We start from the raw sequence: 15,539 nt of genomic DNA, 5'->3' as shown, positions 1-15,539 counted from the left end.
CAACGGGGAGCGCAGAGCGTCCTGCACATAACTGCTGCCTCCTAGCTGCAGCTGGCTCTCCTCGGAGCCCCAGAACCACGAGAAATGATTGGTTTTATTGCCCTCCTCTGCTGCCTCTCCCCACTAGGAAAAGAGAGCCTATTCATTTTGTTTTATTCGTCAGCCAGCTACGAGAGACGAGGCCGCTCTCTGATTTCCTCTCCCAGGACAGATCCGAGAGGCCACCAAGTCCATTAAAGGGGCCATAAAAGTCGGCAGATGATACAGCGTCATAGGCAGAGCTGCCTCGGTCACTTGGCTCAGTGTTCGGCTGGGGTTGGCCGGGACTGCCAGGCTGACTGGGAAGAAGGCATGTTTGCACAGTGAGGGCACCTCTCTAATTCTGGGTGCCTCCCAGCACTGGGCCCTGTGACTCACAGAGAGGAGTCAGGGTGGGCTCTGTCCTCCTCGGGGAACTTGGGTCTGGCCGGGAGGCTGTGGAAGGAAGGGAGGGAGGGCAGGAGAGACAACATACTGCAAATAGTACCTGTTGCCTTTGAGTCGATTTTGACTTATACTGACCCCATGTGTTACAGAAGTAGATCTGCGCCATAGGGTTTTCTAGGCTGTAATCTTTACAGAAGCAGATCGCCAGGCCTTTCTTCCAAAGCACTGCTGGGTGGGTTCAAAATGTCCACCTTTTGGTTATAGCTGAGTGCTTAGCTCTTTGCACTACCCATGTCCCAGGGCTGCTATGACAAAATACCACAAAAAAGTGTGGCTTTCAAGAACAGAAGCTTATTGTTTCACAGTTCTGGAGGCCAGAGGTCCAAACCAGGGTGTCAGCCCTGTCGATTTCTTCTGAGGGATCTGTGAGAGAAACGGTTCCAGGCCTCCCTCCCGGCCTCTGGTGGCTCCCGCAATCCTTGGTATTCCTTTGCTGCCGGTAGATGCATCTTCACGTGGTGTCTACTCTGTGCGTGTCCTTGTCTCCATGTCTGTTCTCCCCTTGATAAGACATCCCTAAGAAGGGACTAGGACCTACCATACTCTGGTGTGACCTTATTAACTGAGAATATCCTCAAAGAAACACTCTATTCCAAACAAGGTCACATTCACAGGTACAGGGGTTGGGACTTAAGTGTTTCTTTTTTGGAGACACAATTCAATTCATAACAGAAAGAATGAGGAGAGGGGCTTGGTAGGGGCTGGGAGGTGGGTGATGACGTGTGCTCTGAGCTGAGGGCCAAGGACATAGCCGAGGCTGGGGACTGGCAGGGCTGACGAGGTTGGGATGTGTAATCTCCTGAGACTGACTCCCCAGTGACTCCTGTGATTCCCGTGGCCCCTGATCTGTGCTGGTGTCATGAGATCTCAGGGGGGCTGGTGTTGGGATGCGGTTGCTAGTGTAGTCACCAGCCACGGTGGTGGCCCCACAGTTGACCTCACGCTGGGACACCGCTCAGAGGTGGCAGGTGGACAGTGTGTGCTGGCTGTCTTCTGTGTGGCATTGCTTCTTTCCCCAGTTACGGGAGCTGTCCATTGGATGAACCCAATGGAAACCAGAGGACAAAGGAACACTTTCATGTAGCTCATACAGGCTAGCTTTCCAGGGTGGAGGTGATGGAGAGTGGATCTAGATGAGTAAATTGAAGATATCCTGCAGAGTCTTCTTTTCCGTGTTAGGCATTAAAAACTTTAGCAACTTGTCTCCCACTTTAGAGGGAGCAGCCCCATGCCCCAGACCACTGAACCTCTAGGTACTTCATTGATGTGGAAGGCACTTGGACTTTGGTGGTGATGATCTGCACGTGTCCTATGATGGAAGCACAACGTCATCAATGCAATGGACCAGTGAGATGTATTGTGGGATGGACAGACTGATATGTCCAACAGAAGAATTGAAATAATGCTGAGGCAGGACATCACAAGTGTACTGCTGTCCAGGCCAGGCGAAAGCTAAGTGCTTCCGCTCATCTTTACTGACAGGAATGGGGGTGGGGGAGACCCTGGCACAGTTTTTGAGCCAGCAAACATTGTTTATTTCTTCTAGTAAATATATCCCACTCGGAATTCTTAGCATTACCACATTATTAAGTTTCCAGTACAAAACGAAAAACCAAAGCCATTGCTGTTGAGTCAATTCCAACTCACAGCAACCCTATAGGACAGAGTAGAACTGCCCCATAGGGTTTCCAAGGAGCAGCCGGTGGATTCCAACTGCTGACCTTTTGGTTAGCAGCCAGGCTCTTAACCACTGTGCCACCAGGGCTTCAAGTTTATTTTACACCATCCAGCTGGCATTTGCATCTGCTACACAGGTGAGCTAAATGAGGTTGGAATAAGATTCTTGTTCCTGCATCTTTTATATTTACCCACTTGTTTATCACTTCCGACTTGTTTCCTTCTTTCCCGAAGACCCATGTCACTTCCCTTCAGCCAGAAGAACTCCTTTTAGTATTTTTTGTTTTGCAGGTCTGATGGTAACAGATGCACTTCATTCCCTTTAATCTGAAAATGTCTTTATTTTGCCTTCATTCTTGAAGGATATTTTCTCTGGGTTAAATTTTTTTTTTTCTTTTAGCTCTTTAAAGTTGCTCTTCCACTGCTCTCTGACCTCCACTGTTCATGATGGATTCCCCAAACCTCCTTCAACCAGAAATTTTCCAAACTCCATACTTACTGAAATGCCCCAAAGCCCCTCCCTACTGAAATGCCCAAACCCCCTCCCAACTGAAATGCCCTGTCTTAGTTACCTAGTGCTGCTATAACAGAAATAACACAAGTGGATGGCTTTAACAAAGAAAAGTCTTTTCTCACTGTAAAGTAGGCGAAAAGTACAAATTCAGGGCATCACCTCCAGGGGAAGGTGCTCTCTCTGTGTCGGCTCTGGAGGAAGGTCTTTCTCGTGAATCTTCCCCTGGACTGGGAGCTTCTCTGTGCAGGAACCCCAGGTCTAAAAGAGGCACTCTGTTCCCAGTGCTTCACAGGTCCCCAACTCTCTGCTTGCTTCCTTTTATCTCTTGAGAGAAAAAAGGTGGTGCAGGCCGCACCCCAGGGAAACTCCCTTTACATTGGATCAGGGAGGTGACCTGAGTAAGGGTGGTGTTACAATCCCACCCTAATCCTCTCAACATGAAATTACAATCACAAAACAGAGGAAAACCACACAATACTAGGAATCATGGCCTAACCAAGTTGATACACACGTTTTTGGGGGACACAATTCAATCCATGACATGCCCCAAACCCCTTCTCAACTGAAATGCCCTAAACTCGCTCCCTACTGAAATGTCCCAAACCACCTCCCAACTGAAACTCCCCAAACCCCCATCCCAAATGAAATGCTCCAACCCTACCCAAAATGAAATGCCCAAACCCCACCCCAACTGAAATCCCCAAACTCATTCCCCTTCTGAAATTCTAACAAATCCCCTCCCTGCAGAAATGCCCCCAACCTTGTCCCTGTTGAAATCTCCTAAACCGCTTCCTAAATGAAATGCCCCTAAACTCATCCCCACTGAAATGCCCCACACCGCATCCCAACCCCAAACCTCACGGGACACTTCCTCACTGGTTCTCCCTGTTCTCCTCTCTCCGTCCCTCCAGGCTATGGGCACGCAGCCCCCGGCACCGACGCGGGGAAGGCATTCTGCATGTTCTACGCAGTGCTGGGCATCCCGCTGACGCTGGTCATGTTCCAGAGCCTGGGCGAGCGGATGAACACCTTCGTGCGCTACCTGCTTAAGCGCATCAAGAAGTGCTGTGGGATGCGCAACACCGAGGTGTCCATGGAGAACATGGTGACCGTGGGCTTCTTCTCCTGCATGGGGACGCTGTGCATCGGTGCGGCTGCTTTCTCCCAGTGCGAGGAGTGGAGCTTCTTCCACGCCTACTACTACTGCTTCATCACGTTGACTACCATTGGGTTCGGGGACTACGTAGCCCTGCAAACCAAGGGTGCCCTTCAAAAGAAGCCGCTCTACGTGGCCTTTAGCTTTATGTATATCCTGGTGGGGCTGACCGTCATCGGGGCCTTCCTCAACCTGGTGGTCCTCAGGTTCTTGACCATGAACAGCGAGGACGAGCGGCGGGACGCTGAGGAGCGGGCTTCGCTCGCTGGGAACCGCAGCAGCATGGTCATCCACATCCAGGAGGAGGCCCAGCCGGGCCGGCCGCGGTACAAGGCCGACGTCACGGACCTGCAGTCGGTCTGCTCCTGCATGTGCTACCGCTCACACGAGTACCGCCCGGCGGCCCACCAGAACTCCTTCAGCACCAAACTCACCCCCCAGTACTTTCACTCCATCTCTTACAAGATCGAAGAGATCTCTCCAAGCACATTGAAAAACAGCCTCTTCCCCTCGCCCCTTAGCTCCATTTCTCCTGGGTTACACAGCTTTACCGACAACCACAGGCTGATGAGACGGCGGAAGTCCATTTAGGGTGGGAGGGGACACATGGACAGAAGGCGTCATTTGTCATACTCAACGTCCACTTCCATTGACCCGACTCGTCTTTCCTTCTTTATTATTTATTTATTATTATTATCGTCATTTATTGTTGTGGTGGTTATCATGATCCCTTTCTCTCCTCCCTTCTCTCTTGGTTTCATTTCCTCCCCACCTTTCCAGCGAGGCAGAGCAGGTCAAAGGGAAAATAAAGGCCGGTCCTCCTCTGAGTCTCGCATCTAAGCATGAAGCATGGATTTCTTCCTTCCCAGCAAAGTCTGCCTTACATTTCTACCCCCGCGACCCGCTCCATCTCTGGGGCGGCTTTCCCAGGACAGGTGTGAGAGCAGGATGGAGACAGAGCTGAGAGGATACCCAACCCCAAGGTGCACACCCAGCTGAGAGTCTTCGAGCGCCCACTCACGGTGGTGTCTCTAACGCCTTTCTCTTTTTCTCCCCAAGGAGTGGGTGACAGCCTGTGTGTGTGTGTGCGTGTGTGTATGAATGTACACGAGAGCACGTGCCAGCTCACACCCGAGTGTGCTTCTGTGTGCGTGTGTACCATGTGACGAAATGGGAAGTTCGAGGTACTCATTTTTCTTTTCCATCACATCATTTCATTAATAGCCTGCTTCCAGCTGCTTCCAAACATGATGGGAAAACAAAAGCCACAAAGTTATTGATTTATTGTCTTGCCAAATCAAGCATGTTCCATGAGCAGGCTCTATCCCAGGCGTGCCAGGCCCATATTTTTAAATGCTAGGTTCTAAATTATATTAACTTCTTTTTAGGGGGCGGGTGGGCAAGAAGACACGGATCGTTTTAGCTTGCCAGTTCAAAAATTTTTAAAGAGCATGCACTTTGCTAAACTGGTATGCATTATTGATGCAAGAACACAAAACTAGCAATGGAATAAATAATCAAAAACCAATGATAATATTAATTTATTAAAGACATTTTTAATTTTATCATCTCCAGCTCCAACAATTTTCCACGTAACTGGAAGTGTCAGGGGAAACTGGGAAATTGTTGGAGCCACAGAGTATCTGTTTTATGGTTTCCTTCTTATTTATGTCATGATGGTGATTTTCTGCAGCATCTCCTTCAGGGATAAGAATTACCGTGTGGGAATGCCTGAGCGAGAATGGGCGCTATTACTCAGTGGATGTGGTTTCTCTTCCTAATAAAAAAGGACAGGGCATTTTTTGTTTAAAAAAAAAATACATATATATATGTGTATATATATATATAGCTCAAGAAAGACTGTCTCTAATTGCATTTGATTTGTAATAAGGAAAGCTCATGGTGGCCTCTGGAAGAGCTTGGAGGGCAGTGAGCTGTGTTTTGGCCTGCTGGGAACTTGTCAATCTCAGGAGACAGTTTGGTCTGGGTAGTGGAGAAGTTCCTCCCAATTCTCAATAGGGGATGACCCCAAAGGGAAGACTGTGTCAGTCTCCTAGGGGACAGAGTATGGCATATTGGACAACTAAAGGACAGACTGACCTCCAAATTCACTGAGGGGACTTTCCTTCTTCATTGTCCCTGCCATGTCTGAAAATTTCTCACCCTCCCACTCCTTTTTTTACATAGAACTTCCTGACTCTTGGATAGAATTGGGCTTCAGCCATTTTACTCAGAAGGAGCTTGTCTACAGGCCTGTATCAAGGTTCCAGTGGGATACTCTAGAACGGGCGAGCTGCTCCCTAGAAAGAGTTGACCTAAAAGGTTTCTGAAAGCAGGCAGTACCCAAAATGCCACCAGCCCCAAGCATTTGGGCCATTGGATTGAAACACGTGAGCACTCAAGCCTCCCCTGAAGAGTCTGGGGATGCCCTTTAATGCTCTGTCCTAGTTTGAAATGCCTCCTTTGTCCAGGACACAGGGCCCTTGGAAAAGTCTGGGACCCTCAGACTTTCAGGCCAAAGTTGACAATTGACAAAGTCTTTGTTGATTCACTCAGTTTTAAGATCTGATTTCGCGGAATGCCCTATTAAAGGCTAAGTCTGTCAAGTGTAGAAGCAGTAGTTATTTTTAATTTATTTTTTTCTTTTGGAAGAGATTGCCTTTCGGAAGTCATAGGCACAAAACCACTACTGCATATTTGCAGAGTGTGTTATGCTTTGGTGGGGGCTGCCTGGAATACACTTGGGGCTTCTAATGAAGACTTTTGTAAGATTTGCCCTCCAAGGAAGAGGGCGGTGATAGCCTTTGATCTATGAAAGAAACGGAGGCATCAAGAAGATGAGTGGTTTTGCTCAGTGTCACAGAGCTGTGCCTTCACGACATTGAGATGATTTAGGTCTCCAACCCCCAAAGGGTCCCAGAAGCTAACCCCACTCCACCAGGTTGTCCTAACTCAGCCCCCAGTGAAGGACCCTGCTTCTCTTTCTCACAGGAAATGCAATAGACCCCTGGAGTCAGTTAGAGGGAAATGAAAGGACACTGGTTCGCCCTTCATTCGGAGCTGGCTTCCCCATGAATACATCCTTGTATGTATGCTTGAATGCTCCAAGTGATGGGAAACTCCTCCCCAGGTAAATATAGAGAACCTTCCTGTTTCCACAGAGTTGACTCTTTATAGGATTAAGGATTACAGGATTAAGTCTTCATTCTCCTCCTGTGATGACTTCTGACTTAAAGTATCTGAAGCAACTTGGATTTTGTCTTGGTTCTATATCTCCCCTATTTCTTCTGCCCTTTGGAGTGATCACTATCTGAGTCTTAATCTTCTGAAGTTAAACATCCCTCTTCACGCTCAGAGTGTCTGGGGCGTGCAGGTAAGCCTTGGTGTGCTTTCTTTGAGATGTCTGCCTTTTCCTTAGGTGGCCCATCTGTTCCCTACCATCGTCTCTTGCCAAGGAGTTCTCTGTTATTATTAGGTACTGCCGAGTCAGCTCCAACTCATAGATAGTGACCCTGTGTGTAATGGAACAAAACGTTGCCTGGTCCTGCACCATCCTCACAATAGTAGATATTTTTGAGCCCATTGTTGTAGCCACTGTGCCAATCCATCTTGTTGAGGGTCTTCCTCTTTTTTGCTGACCCTTTGTTTTACCAAGGATTGTGTCCTTCTCCAGGGATTGATCCCTTCTGAAAATATGCCCAAACTAAGCAAGATGAAGTCTTGTAAGCCTCACTTCTAGGGAGCATTCTGGCTGTACTTCCTCCAACATAGATTTGTTTGTTCTCCTGGCAGTCCATGGTATAGTCAATATTCTTTGCCAATGCCTCAATTCAAATTCATCAATTCTGCCTCATTCTTCCTTTTTCAGGAGTTTTCTAGGTGCATCTAATGGGGTAATCTCATGGGGAGGCCAGGTCAAGGGTCCACCTTGAAAAACAGGATGGGGCATCTACATCTGGAGCTCTACTGCCTGGGATCTGCTCACCTCTTAACACTATTATAATCAGAGACTCTGAAAGCTGGGAGGCATCCTAGTCAGAGTCACCCAGCTGAACTCACTCATTTCCAGAGGAAGAAACTGAGGTCTCAAAACTTGCTGCCTTTGAGTCAATTCCAACTTATAGCAACTGTGTAGGACAGAGTAGAACTGCCCCATAGGGTTTCCAAGGCTGCAATCTTTATGGAAGCAGATGCCACATCTTGGACCTGTGGAGCGGCTGGTGGGTTTGAGCCACTGACCTTTCGATTGGCAGTTGAGCACTTTAACCGCTGCACAACTAGGGCTCCGATTGAGGTCCAGAGATGGTGAGAACCTGCCCAAGGTTACACAGCCGGCACCTGTTTCTACCTTCTTTTTAGCTATTTTTGTTGTGGTTGCAGTTGCTGACACCCCCCCCCCTTTTTTTTTTATTGTGCTTTAAGTGAAAGTTTACAAATCAAGTCAGTCTCTAATACAAAAACTTATACACCTTGCTACATACTCCTGATTGCTCTCCCCCTAATGAGACAGCCCGGTCTCTCCCTCCACTCTCTCTTTTTGTGTCCATTTCGCCAGCTTCTAACCCCCTCTACCCTCTCATCTCCCCTCCAGGGAGGAGATGCCAACATAGTCTCAAGTGTCCATCTGATCCAAGAAGCTCACTCCTCACCGGCATTCCTCACCAACCCATTGTCCAGTCCAATCCCTGTCTGAAGAGTTGGCTTTGGGCATGGTTCCTGTCCTGGGCCAACAGAAGGTCTGGGTGCCATGATCACTGGGGTTCTTGTAGTCTCAGACCATTAAGTCTGGTCTTTTTACGAGAATTTGGGGTCTGCATTCCACTGCTCTCCTGCTCCCTCAGGAGTTCTCTGTTGTAGTTCCTGTCAGGGCAGTCATCGGTTGAAGCCGGGCACCATCTAGCTCTTCTGGTCTCAGGCTGATGTAGTCTCTGGTTTATGTGGCCCTTTCTGTCTCTTGGGCTTGTAATTATCTTGGCTGACACCCTTTTGAAGATGTTGTCTCAGGCCTGGTCTCTCCACCTTTCCCTTGCACTTGGTAATTTCTTTGTAGGTGCTTAAAGAGGTTTCTGACTCATTAGAACTCTTTTCAACTAAGTGATTTCCATTTTTATATCTGTCCACCGCATCGAAGACAGGAGGAAGGCAGGCAGTGGTCTAAAAGCTGCGGGTGGAATGCTTCTACCGACCATCTATCACTTGTTAATCCTCACTGGCCACCCTGGGTGGAAGGTGCTGTCACAGCCACAGACCTGCCTGTGTCTCTTTTTTACATAGGAGTGAGCCACCCTCCGTGGGCACTGAGATGGCTGAGTAGCCCCAGAGCTGGGATCCTATCCATTCTTTCCACCTGCACCACTGTCTTGAAACCAAGGCAGCTGCTTCTTGAGCATGGTGAGCTGGCCGTGCTCTAATTTAACTGAGTTCTCTGAGCTTCTGCCAGGCTCCCACCAGGCATCCCTGTCGGTAGGGGGTACTTCTGCACAATCTCAGCAGGTTGTTTGCAGCCCAGGAATCCCCACTGGCTTCTCATGCTTCCAGGAGGGGAAGCAAAGGACCCAGACTGCTTCTCAGTAGGCCCCCCGTTGGAGGTGCTCCTTACAACCTCATCCGTAAGAAAGGGGGCAATTGACCGACGGCTCTTGGCTCCCCTTTCCTTGTCAGCACTCAGGGCCTTGGTTGGGAGAACATCAGGGCAGTAACTAAGAAACCCACAGACAAGCCACCGCAGGTCACTTTTCTCTGCTTCGTCTGCATTTGGAATCCATACGATTTCTGATTCCGAGCAACAGCCGTCAGCAGCTGGAAGCTGGAGAGCAGAGCAGTTATTCAGAGGCATTCGTTGTCTGTGTGCGTTGGGTCGGAGCAGGAGGTGAGAGAGGAGAAAATGATTAAAGAAGGAAAACCATCCATCGCTGCGGTTTATGGCTCAATTTCTTTATGCAATATTCTTTTTTAATAATAGGTCCTAATTAAGACACCCATTGAGGGCATCCACAGGGGCATGAGGTCCCCGAATGTGCTGGGATGTATCCATCTGTTAGTGCAATGGGTGCTGTGATCTGTGAAACGTTCTGGTGAATTGCAGCTCTCACCGAAAGGGACAGGACTTTGGACAGTCGCTGCTACCTGGGGTCTCAAGGGCACTTCCTCCAGGGCAACATTCTGTCTGGGACCCTAGGCAAGGACAGGGTGGCAGGGCTGGTGCCAGGCCCACGTCTTCTGCTTCCGGAAGTCATTGTGCCTCTCTGAGCAAAATGAGAATCCTTCTCTGGCTTCCCATTGATAAAAAGGGGCCATTTGGTTGGGATTTATGGGCATTTAGCACAAAATCAATTTAGCCTGCAAAAACATTGGCCTGGATGTTCCATTCAATGGGCACATTTGAAGATCGAGCTACCTTGGTAGGGGGACAGGAGCTGGGCAGATGGGAAGGGGAGAGCAGTGGCAGGCAAAGAGGGACAGGAGCAGGGTCACTGTGTGGGCAAGGGTCTGTGCACTCAGGCGGCTCCCAGACACCTGGGCATGAATGCAGGGGATGTGGGTCCTTCTCAATTACACCCTGGTAGAGGCTGCTGCTTCAGGGAAAAAATCATCAACTTTTTATTTTGAGAATTTCAGATTTACAGAAGAGTTGAAAGAATAGGACAAGAAACACTGGTATACCCTTCACCCAGACCTACCAGCCTTCAGTCCTTTGCCACCTTTGCTAATCTTCTTCTCCCACCTACACTTCCCCCGCCCCTCACATACATGTGCACGCACATGCACACACATGCGCGCACACACACGTAAACACACAGGTATTTGGAGGACAAAGCATCATGATGTCTGCAACTTTTAGGTGGTTCAGCCACAGAAAAATATGTATATCTCCCCAAAACAAGAACATTCTCCTACATAACAGTGCCATTGTCACACTCAGGAAGTTAGCCCTGACACAATGTTATCTAATCTACAATCCGTATTCAAATTTCCCTAGCTGTCCCCAAATGTCCTCTACAGCTTTTTCTTTAGTTTAAGATACAATCACCGTTCACATTCCACACTTGCTTGTCTTGTTGCCCCAGACTCCTCACTCATTCTAGAACAGTCCTCACTACCATTTTTGTCTTTCGCAGCATTGGCATTTTCAAAGCGTCCAGGCCAGTTGTCTTGTAGAATGCCCCATGATCTGGTTTTGTCTGCCGTTTCCTCAGGATCGGATTTCAGCTTCTTTGGCAAGAAAACAATATAGTTGATGTTGTGTAGCCATGATTTATGCATTTGATATGCTCAGCTTTCTGGGGACCTCTGAGGTTATCTCTTCCATTATAGATAAATTTTTCTGTTGTTGGCTGCTGTTGAGTTGGCTCTAACTCATGGTGGCCCCATGTACAACAGAATTTCATCTTTATGATCATTGGTATGCTCAAGCCCATTGTTGTGGCCACTGTGTATTTTGAGCACCTTCCAACCTAGGGGTCTCACCTTCCAGCACTATATTGGACAGTATTCTGTTGTGACCCACAGGGTTTTTAATTTTCAGAAGTAGATCACTAGGCTTTTCTTCCAGTCTGTCTCAGTCTGGAAGCTCTGAAACCTGTCTACAATGGGTAACCCTGGCGATATTTGGAATACTGGTGGTATAGTTTCCAGCGTCACAGCAACATGCAAACCACCACTTCATGACAAACTGATAGTCAGGTGGTAGTGTAAATCACCTGTGGTTTCCAGGACTGTGGGTCTCACCGTCTGTGGGTCCCAGGACTCTGGGTCTCACTGTCAAAGCTGACCCAGGCTTCGGTATTTCTGACTTCCCATGTGGCCCTCCTTTCTGTGTCAGGTGGGTGTCAGTAATCTTCCCCCTAAACACTTGTAGGATGATCCAGCTATAAATAGACACCAAGCATAGAGACATGCTTCCATCCATTGTAGAATCGGCTACTAGGTATAACCCAGTAGGGTTATCGTAAGGATCTCTGCTAGCCAGTTGGGGAAATTTGGCCCCCAGGAACTTCTCCATGAGTGGTAATGACTGCTAAGCCCTTCCATTCATTAATAATCGCAAAAATGCAGTTTTTTACATGGTGGCTCTCCTGGCCATTGACTTCTGTCTTGGAGATATTTGCACAGACAAATTCTAGACCACAACCTTCTCAGTTTTGATATCACAAAGCAGTTTACCTACTGCGACTAAGTAACTTTCCCTTTTGACCAAGAAAATATGGCCCTGCAGATTCCTGCCTCTGTGTCTTTGCCTGTGCTGTTCCTGCTACCTGGAAGTTCTCCCTGTGGGTCTCCAGCAGTGGAGGTGCAGATGGGAATATCTCAGGCATCTTTTAAAAGTCTTTCCTGACCCTCTTGCTTCTGATGGAGTTAGAATTGCCCCAGTCATTGTTTCCATCATGGGAAACAAACCTCTGGTGGCCATGGTCTCGTGAGAATCAAGTGCTGGGCAGGACTCACAGAGGGGAACCGTAAGGATAATAGGATGATTGGATTTCTAGCATCATGCCTGAATGGTCATTAGTAGCTGTAATCAAGGCATGTCTTAACTGGCTGAAGTGGAGACAGGGTAATTCAATGCAGGTATTCGTTCCATCCCTGGTAGCTGATCCAAGTCTGTATGATGAAAATTTACCATCACACCTGTGGCTGTTAAAAGCCACTTGCCTGTGATAGTGTGGAGTGTGCCACAACAATTGGGCTGGTGCTGTCCAAAGCTTGGAATTTCCTCTAGGTGGGTGATTCTTGTAGCCTCAGACCGCAGGACTGTGATTGCGACATTTCACGCTGCACTGGTGGACCCGTGATGGGAGTGTCACCAGGGAGCCTGGTCAGCGCCATTTTTCTCTTGGGCACATCTCTGGTGGAGGCTGAGTGCTTGTCAGAACTTGCACAGAGAGATCTCCCGAGCAGGCCCCTGAACCTGTACCTGACGCCTCTAGCTCTAGGGTCAAGAAGAGAGGCAAGCGTGGGCTCTTCTTGCTTGCATACAACAGTGTGGAAGCTGCTCAAGCCGTGGTGTCTCGCACCTGGGACCTGACTCTGCCATTTACAGATGGGTGATGGCTTTGTCTGTCTAAGCCTCAGTTTCCCCATCATTAAATGGGGATGGATTATAAATAAAACCTACCGTGTAGGGTGGCTGTGAGAGCTCCGTGTGCTACCTGGGCACCTGCTCTGTGCCAAGCACTGTGCTATGTTTGCATTTCTCATAAAAGCAAGATTCACATCTTCCACAGGTGACCCTCCTGGGGCATTTGACTTGAAACAGAACTGTGCAAAGAGAGTGATTGACCCTGGTTGGTAGATTCAGGCAGGGCTTCACAGAGGAAGTGGCTTTTGGAAATCCTTGAGGAAAGCCTTCAAGGATCAAGCGGGCTCTGTTTTAGGCAGAGGTGCAGCTTGGTCAAAGTCACAGGGATGTGAAAGTGCAGAGGGTCCAGATTATCCACTGCCACCCCTGAGAGAGATGTGGCAGCACAGCCAACAAGACCCTTCACATGCTTGTCACAGCCTACCCCATTCAAGCCAGTCTCCTGTTCAAGAACCTTCCATGGCTCCCCAGAGTCCACCCCCCCACAAAAAAGCCCATTGCCATTGAGTCAATTCTGACTCATAGTGACCCCATAGGACAGAGTAGAGCTGCCCTATGGGGTTACCAAGGAGCGCCTGGCGGATTCAGACTGCTGATCTTTTGGTTAGCAGCCATAGCACTTAACCACTAGGCAACCAGGGTTTCCGCAGAGCCCACACGGTAACTCTGTTTTAAGACCCTCACTCTAACAACCATAGCCCTAGTCTTGGGCTTCCACAGAGGAGCTATCAATCTGAGTGTCCCTCCTGGGTCCTCCTCCAAAAAGAAAGCTCTGAAAATAGATCCTGTAGTCTCACCAAAGTTGAATTCTAGGGGTCCTCTGGTTTACCAGTAAACCAGTTGCTGTTGAGTCAACTGGGTTTTCAACGGAGCTGATTTTTCAGAAGTAGATCACCTGGCCTTTCTTCTGAGGCAGCTCTGGGTGGACCCAACCTCCAACCTTTTGGTTAGTAGCCTAGGGTGTTACCCATTGGCACCACCCGGAGACTTCTCTCATTTAGGTGCAGTGAATTACTTTTTGGTTACTCTTTTCTGGACATTAGCTCTGATTCGCACACGGAGGTCTTTCTGGATAAGATCTCGCTGGTCTTTTACTTCAGCGTCCAGGGAGCTTGCTCCCATGCAGTGTTCTTACAGCTTTATCAAAGGTTAGCATGAAGCTAAGAAAAGGAAAACGTGGTATAAGGTCCAGGGCCTTCTTGGCATAAAGATTTTGCTATCTCCTGATGGGCTTTATGAGCAAGGGCCTTAGTGTCTCTGGTGATGTGTCTGTGAGATGGGCCTCTTTGTGGGTCTGGCACCGAGGTCAGGTCCTTGGAGGGCGTCAGCAGGAGGACCAGGATGTCTGCTGTCGTGGTGTGTGCGGTTGCCCAGGGAGGAAGCCTTCTGTCTGTCTGCTTGTCCTTTAGACCCCGTCCTTCCCGGTGTCTGAGGACCGCACCAGGGTTTACAACCAAGGTAAGGAGTAGCATCTCCTAGGGAAGTGTGTGCTCTCAGAAAGCAAAGCTGCCTGACCAGGGCTTGCAATGTGGACCTGAATTTTGAGACATTGCCTTTGGGGTCGTGGAGGCTGAGGTCGCAGTGGCTGGGGTGCAGCAGGGTGGCCAGCAGGAACGTCTAGCTTAGGGAAAATAGGGCAAGGCAGGACTCAAACACTGGTCTCGTGATCTGCTGTGTGACCTAGGGTGAGTGGCTTCACTTGTCTGAGCCTGGAACATCTTGTTTACAGACAAAAGGCTTTGGCCAAGATCCCAAGTCTATCCCCACCAGTGTCTGCCTGGCTCCCTCCACCAAGGACATGGCCACGAAAGGCTGGGTGGGCGGAACGCCAACCAGCATCTGGAAGGATTTCCCCAGATACCTTCTGTTGCAGGCAACTCTCCCCATTAGGTGCCTTTTTTTTTTTAAATGACATACGAATCCTTGATTAACGAATAGCCCTGCACAATGCATCTTAGTGTAATTTCCTTGACAGGCCCTCCTCCCCTCCTGACTGTACCAGGTGCTGCTCTAAAGAGGGAGAATCTTAGGTGAATGGAGTCAGGATACCTGCAGGACAGGCTGCAGGACCCGCTCTCTACCCCCCACCAGCTGAGCTCCCATTACTGTTAGGAGAGGGCTGTGCCTGCACCCAGGCGGCCCTGGTGGTGCAAAGGGTTAAGTGCTTGACTACTAAACTAAAGGTTGGTGGTTTGAGTCCACCCAGAGGTGCCTTGGAGGAAAGGCATGACGATCTGCTTCTGAAAGGTCACAGTCTTGAAAGCCCTGCATACATGGGGTCACCATAAGTTGGGATTGACTTGATGGCAACTGATTAATGGCTCTATCAAGCATTCACCTTCAGTTGAAACCTGAAACTCTGACGCTTCCCTCTGCCCTCCCTCCCCTCTTCCCACCCTGTCCTCTGCTGGCTTGGACTAACTTCAGGACTCTCTTTGCTTTCTGGGAGGATACACCCACACCTGCAGGAGCATCTGGCCCAGTGGGGCTGAGTAACAGCTGGGCCCAAGTAGAGCAAAGATGGAGCTGACTGCGTGAGAAGCAGGTATCTCCCGGGCAGGTACTCATGACAGTGAAATGAAATAAGTGTCATTGTGAACTAAACTCTTCATTTATATTTCGGTGGG

General features: G+C 49.0%; 1 protein-coding gene across 1 annotated transcript in view; it reads left to right on the top strand.

Moving 5' to 3' along the window:
- Positions 1-5,361, top strand: part of KCNK9 (potassium two pore domain channel subfamily K member 9) — a 94,558-nt gene extending 89,197 nt beyond the window's left edge. The window contains exon 2 of the mRNA XM_010588516.3: positions 3,589-5,361. Coding sequence (XP_010586818.2) covers positions 3,589-4,424 — 836 coding nt within the window. The 3' untranslated portion in view covers positions 4,425-5,361. The remainder of the gene's footprint in view (positions 1-3,588) is intronic.
- The last annotated feature ends 10,178 nt before the right edge of the window (positions 5,362-15,539 follow it).

Source organism: Loxodonta africana, chromosome 14 (genome assembly GCF_030014295.1).
Source record: "Loxodonta africana isolate mLoxAfr1 chromosome 14, mLoxAfr1.hap2, whole genome shotgun sequence".
In the NCBI taxonomy this organism is placed as follows: Eukaryota; Metazoa; Chordata; class Mammalia; order Proboscidea; family Elephantidae; genus Loxodonta; species Loxodonta africana.
Note: the sequence above shows the minus strand (reverse complement) of the source record. Positions and strands in the feature narration are given on the sequence as shown.